At 30.1% G+C, this 6,312-nt stretch overlaps 1 protein-coding gene across 1 annotated transcript in view; it reads left to right on the top strand.

Moving 5' to 3' along the window:
* The first annotated feature begins 5,020 nt into the window (after positions 1 to 5,020).
* LOC107883225 overlaps positions 5,021 to 6,312 on the top strand; it is a 4,594-nt gene continuing 3,302 nt past the window's right edge. Inside the window, exon 1 of the mRNA XM_016802854.2 lies at positions 5,021 to 5,137. Coding sequence (XP_016658343.1) covers positions 5,021 to 5,137 — 117 coding nt within the window. The remainder of the gene's footprint in view (positions 5,138 to 6,312) is intronic.

Here is a 6,312-nt window from a genome sequence, read left to right as displayed (position 1 = left end):
TCAACATCGGCCCCAACCTCACGTCAGTATTTAAGTTAGTTTTAAGAATCTCTCACAACTATGTAAATGCTCTGTGGTCATTGCACCAGACCGGACCGGCCACATAGCATTCCCCTTCCCATAACTAACCTGTACCTGCCTCCTTCCTACCGTCGAATCTCTCGTTCCGAGTCGCCGTATGTTAGGTTGCCTATGCGCGGCATCTCGGGGGGCAACATACGACAAATAAGTATTCAGGTATTAGGTTGCCGACCCAACCAATTCTCAGGCGTTAGGTGATCGTAGGTGTTGGGTTGCCTATCCACCCGGAATTCAGGGGTAAACAAAAAAATCAAAAATAAACCGTTCTTTTCTGTCGAGACATACTCGGCTGGTCCTTCGTTATCATTCTTCGTACAACTATGTAATAAATATTTTTAACAGTCCCAACAGTAACTGATTTAATTCGCATTCTAAGTAGGGTAGGGGCAATATCCTTTTGGTTCATAAATTGTCCTTTTGACTATTTAACTACTTAAGCCAAATACTATGTATAACATACGGCCATATGAGACATATAATGAAAATTATTTTAGACGAACTAGCCCCCTGAAAATACTCAAATTCGCTATAAATGACGTACATAACTATCCTAAAGCGCTTTCTTTAACTGCTCAAGGGCCATGTTTCATATACATGTGTCACGATTTTTGACACTAGTTGTCCCAAAATATACCATATACCACGTAAATACGGTAGATATACTTACACTTTATCACACATTACACTTTGAACGTGTTTTAATTCTGTATTTTTTTATATTTTATACACTCACTGACATTATAAAATTGATAAACAAGGATATATTTTAATTCACCAAACGATATTCTAGCTGTAATAAAAGGAATAATTATATGTACAAATGTAATTACGAAGATATCTCAGATATAAACTATACACATCAATGATAATAATAAAAATCAATTATTATGTTTAATGAATTCATCAGATTGTTAATTATTACTAATTAACAATCATTGGCAAATTGGGCATAGAAAGGATTTTGGATTGAGACGATGATAAAAATAAAATAAGTACCGATGTTTTGATTATAATTTTACAATGATTTCGAAAATTTTAAGTTGTTTTAAAAGTTTTGAATAGTAAGAACAAATAACAAACATGAGTTATAAAATATATTGACATATTTAGCTGGATTGACATCCTTGATCTGTAACCTCTAAATATTGTCATAAATATTTATGTATAAATATAAATTTAACAGGAAAAATGTGATTAAGTTGTCCCGGAAATTATAAATTCACAAATCGAATCGTTGTTAAATTAATAAAATAAAAATTATATCCATTTTATATATCAGGGTTGGCCAAATCTTGATTTGGTTAAAATTGAATATTGATATATTGAGTGCGATTAACATGCATAAACTCTAACCTCCAAATGTGTATGAAAATCTATATAAAATTGTATTTAAAAAAATAACAAAAAATATCCGGAAATGATACATTTCCAAATGTTAACTGTATCGTAAAAAAATAGTTACATAATAATATGATTCAATTGAATAACAATAAACTTTTTAAACCTTTTGTTCCATTTATTTAAACATGTAAATTTATAGTTTCCGGGATTATTTAATCACAGTTTTCTTGTTGAATATATTTTTATAAATATTTTCAGTTATATTTAGAGACTTCGGCTCCAACATGCAGTGACGTAACTAGAGAGTCAAAGACCCAGGTGCAAACAAATGCATATGGGCCCCTCTTTCTTGAGATACATAAAAAAAGTCGGACTTTGAATTTTTACCCCTTTAGATAGGATAGTATTTGTGGATGTATTGAATTTATTTACAATAAAATATAAAAATAAAAATTTGTATGTGACACACTAACACCAGAAATAGAAAGGTGGGTAAGTGGATGTCGCTCTGCTGTACTGTAGGTTACAAGTGGGTCACTTTAAGGCATCGTGTTAAATTTGAAATATCTGTAATAAACTAATATTATTATTTATTAATATTTAATCATGAGTCACAGTCAATCATAGATAATATTGATATTGATATTTATAAATTTTTGAAGGCATATATAATATATAATTTGATATGTACTTATCTTCGATATTACAATATAAAAAGAAAATTAATATCTAAAATAAAAACACCAAATTTTTCTTTTAATTATTTTTTTTTATGACACCCCCTAAGTTCATAATACTTTTGCCACCCTAGGGAACTTGCCCCATTTGCTCCCCTCCACCCTTGGGACGGCTATGGGTCGTCCTACCACATAAAAAATACATTCATACTATATATATGATTGTAATAAATTTAGGTGTAGAAAATAATAGTATGTAGTAATAAAAAAAAGAATTGTATATTTTAAAATTTAAAACACTGAATACTGATACATTATGTGGTAATCGGTAAATGATACACAGCAATCAATGCAACGGTGCTGAGTAATTTTTTCGCTTTTTTAATTATTTAAGTTCTTTTTAATCCTATGAAATTGGTAAGATATCTGATGGAAAATTGGTATTATAATATGTATTACATAACCTGCAATAATTAACACCAATTGACACTACTAAATACTAAGACTAATACTAATATATAGATTCTTATATATTTTAAAGAATCAAACAGGAACAAATATTTCTTACACAAGTATAAAACCTAATCAAGAAACGTAGTTTTAGTTTTTCTAGGAACTGAACCGGAACTGGAACCGTAAAAAACGTCAAGGTTCCAGTTCCTGCTTTAAACAGGTAATTTCTCGAATTTCTCAAAAGTTTTAAATGCCACTGGAAAAACAATCGACAAATTACGGAAAACCGCTAAAAACGGAGTTTTAAATTTAAATTTCTAATGCTTTGTATATCACCATGGAAACGAATAAACGATAATTATAATATAACTAGCTTATTACGTGTACTTCGTTGCCGGTTAAATGTACCAAATCTATATGACTCAAACTTTTTTCAATTCGTTATTTAATATTCGGTGTATTGTGTTCAACATTTATTTTAACTTTTCCGTTGCTCGGATTTAAAATGCGGTAGTTCACGGACACCGTGCTGTTTGAACGTAAGTGTATGATTTAACTCTAAAGTATCAAAGTTATACCAAGTTTGTCATATTCCATCTATGTGTAGTTAATGGATTGTATTCAACTTGTAACACTTGATCCAAAAAAAAAAACATAGTTTAAATATCTATTACACAAAATACAAAATAAATGAAAATCGTTGATATAATCATAGTGAAACTGTTGCCCCCGCGACAATGTGAATAAACTCACCCACCGACCGCTTCACACACGCACACACACTCGTTATTTTTATTAAATGTCTCTTTTAATTTTTAAATTATTGTTATATAATATTTTGTAGATTATAAAGCGAGTTATCGCATGTCGCCGCGCCGGCTGTTTAACTATTACTTTTGCACGGCCGCCGAAAATGCGTCAGTCCAGTTTCGGAGTGTTATCGAAACACACACAAATACGTACGCAAATCGCCGTTTTTTTGGAAATAATTTATACTTTTTATTTGTCGGCACGAATTGCCAAGTATTTATATTGTTTTATATTGGCGCTAATCGCCACGTAAATTATATCATATTTTTTAGTCTGTGCACTGTGCGCTTAACTTATATTATTGTTTTATTAGCCGCGTGCGCTGATCGTCGCGGGCGTATTATTGTATTAGTGCGTTCGGCGCTAATCGCCGCCTTTATTATTGTTCCGACATAGTGTGTGTCGCGTATTATTATTATTGCTATATGTTTCTATTTTGTGTGGGTGAACCATTTTTTTATTATAAAACTAGGACCAGCTGTCCAGACTGCGCTCCACGAATTGTGAGTTACTTCATTATTATATTCTATTTTGGATTCATTATTATCATGCCAAAAGGGCTGTATAATTATTATATTTAATTTCGGTCAAAAGGGCCGCACATTAAGTAATATTATATTTCTAAATTATATAATTGTGTTGCTGTGATTTAATATACCTATTTGTATTATTATTGATATTCTGTATTGTACAGCAACTAATGTTTACCTGAAACGTGTTACCATTTTATTATTAGTTTTCTAAGCACACACCCACACAAGTACACACACTACACAACTAGCGCTAACAAGTTTTGCTCGGTGAACCTGTCCAATTCCTGTTGAGTACTAAAACCTATACACACATAACACACATGTCAGTCGGCGAGTGTTGGTGTAACGGTGCACGTAGCAATTGGCACGGCCTACTATTGTTCGTACCCGGCCCTAACAAAAACAATATTATAATAACAATATTGAATTTTTGAATTTAATGATAAAAACTAACTCCTACGTAAACTTAAATTTTACTTTCATGGTCTACAATAAGTTTTCATAAATAATAATAACTACAAGTTACGGCAGTTGCACAACAAATGATAACAACAAAGTGCTTGTCTTACTAGAAGAAAATCCAGTAAAATCTTTTTTAAAAGTTTTCCATTAACGTAAATTAACTCAGTTACAACTTATCATTAATTTGACCAGACTTGAATTACAAAGATAATAGTCGCGTAGCACTACAATATAATGGAAAATAATAAGTCATACCAACCTATTTTTGTTATAAACCTAAACATTTTACAAGTTAGTAAGTTAGCAAGTCCCAGTAAACAAGAGTCTATGAATAGAGCCATGGTTAGGTTAGGTCTGGTGGCCAACCCATGATATACAATATAGGTAATTTTGGTTTATTATTCATTTTACAATTATTTTATTTGTGAAAATTGTAACACACGTACTCTTTTTGTGTCGTTAGTACCATTTATTTAAATATATAGATAAATTTATAATAACCGGAACAACTGAATCACATTTTTCCGGTAAAATATATTTATATAATTATTTCCAGCAATATATAGGTGTTACAGATCAAGGATGTCAATATTTTTAAATATATCAGTTTATTTTAGAACGCATGTCTATTAGTAACCTATTTATTCTTGTTGTTGAAAACGTATGAAACACTCTATAATTGTTCAAACCAAAGACAAAATGTTAATCAAAACGTTAGGACTTATTTTATACCTCTCATCGTCTCAATCCGAATACCTTTTCAGGCCAAATTTGCCAATGGTAAATTAATAATCAGCTTGATTTATTAAACATTTTATGTTTTTTCTATTATTAATTCTAATGTGTCAAATTTATATTTGCGATTTCTTCGTAATGATTTTTGTATAGGTATATTATATTTATTCGACTCAATACAGGGAGAATATCACCTGGAGTTTTATAAAGCTTATCCGTGTGAAACAACAAAAAACCATCCGATTCAATTTAATTGGTATTTTAGTAAAAAGACATCAAGTATAACGGAGTTAAAAAGCAATACAACACTTTTGATACCTTTCGATGATACTCTTTCAGTAAGTACATATTATACGTAGAAACTTTTGTATTGTGATATCTCGTAGGTAAAAAAATTGATATTGATAAATATATTAAATAGATCCTCCAATATATATATTATAGAATAAGTCCTGGTTAATAATCAACGAATTGTCGAAAATATCGAAATGATTAATTTTAATTTTTAGTCCAAGTTCATTTTAATTATAAAATGGAAGTTTCACTGTAGTTCTATACGACTATACCGAATAGTACTTCGTATGTACCTACCATAATTACAAAAACCTAGCTACTACCTTTGTTAGACCATAAGGAGATAGTAGGACCGCACATTATAGTTTATAAAATTTCCTTTAATGACACATAAAACTATTTTGTATCTGTAATTAACTGGAAATAATTACCTGGTTGTAATAACATTTTTAGATTCTGAGTGGAACGATGAATGTATTGATTTTACAATGATGTGTGTTTTTTTATTTTTTTATTTTTTTATTTATTTTTTTATTTTTTTATTTATTTTTTTATTTTTTTATTTTTTTTGTGTCTGTGTACACGATAAGTAGTCGAAATAATGCTACGATTTTCAACTTCAGTATCTTGTTCGATCAGAAAGTGAATATCGTTGGTGCATTGGGGAGGTCAAAATTTAAATTTCACAGTGGTTTTCAAAAGCGCCGGGAAAAACAAAAGAAAAATTAAGGAAAAACGGGAATTTTTACGCAAAATCGATTTTTCACAAAATTGAATTTGGTTTTTGGTGTAACTTTAAAAAAAATTACCGTAGATACATGAAATTTTGACTGAATGTTTATCTTAGCATCTTCTATACACCATAACATTTACAAAATATTTTGATGTATTTTGAGCTCTTTACGGACATTTTTATTTTCCATTTT

The sequence above is a fragment of the Acyrthosiphon pisum genome, chromosome A2 (assembly GCF_005508785.2).
Source record: "Acyrthosiphon pisum isolate AL4f chromosome A2, pea_aphid_22Mar2018_4r6ur, whole genome shotgun sequence".
Lineage (NCBI taxonomy): Eukaryota > Metazoa > Arthropoda > Insecta > Hemiptera > Aphididae > Acyrthosiphon > Acyrthosiphon pisum.
This window is presented reverse-complemented; position numbering and strand designations above follow the sequence as displayed.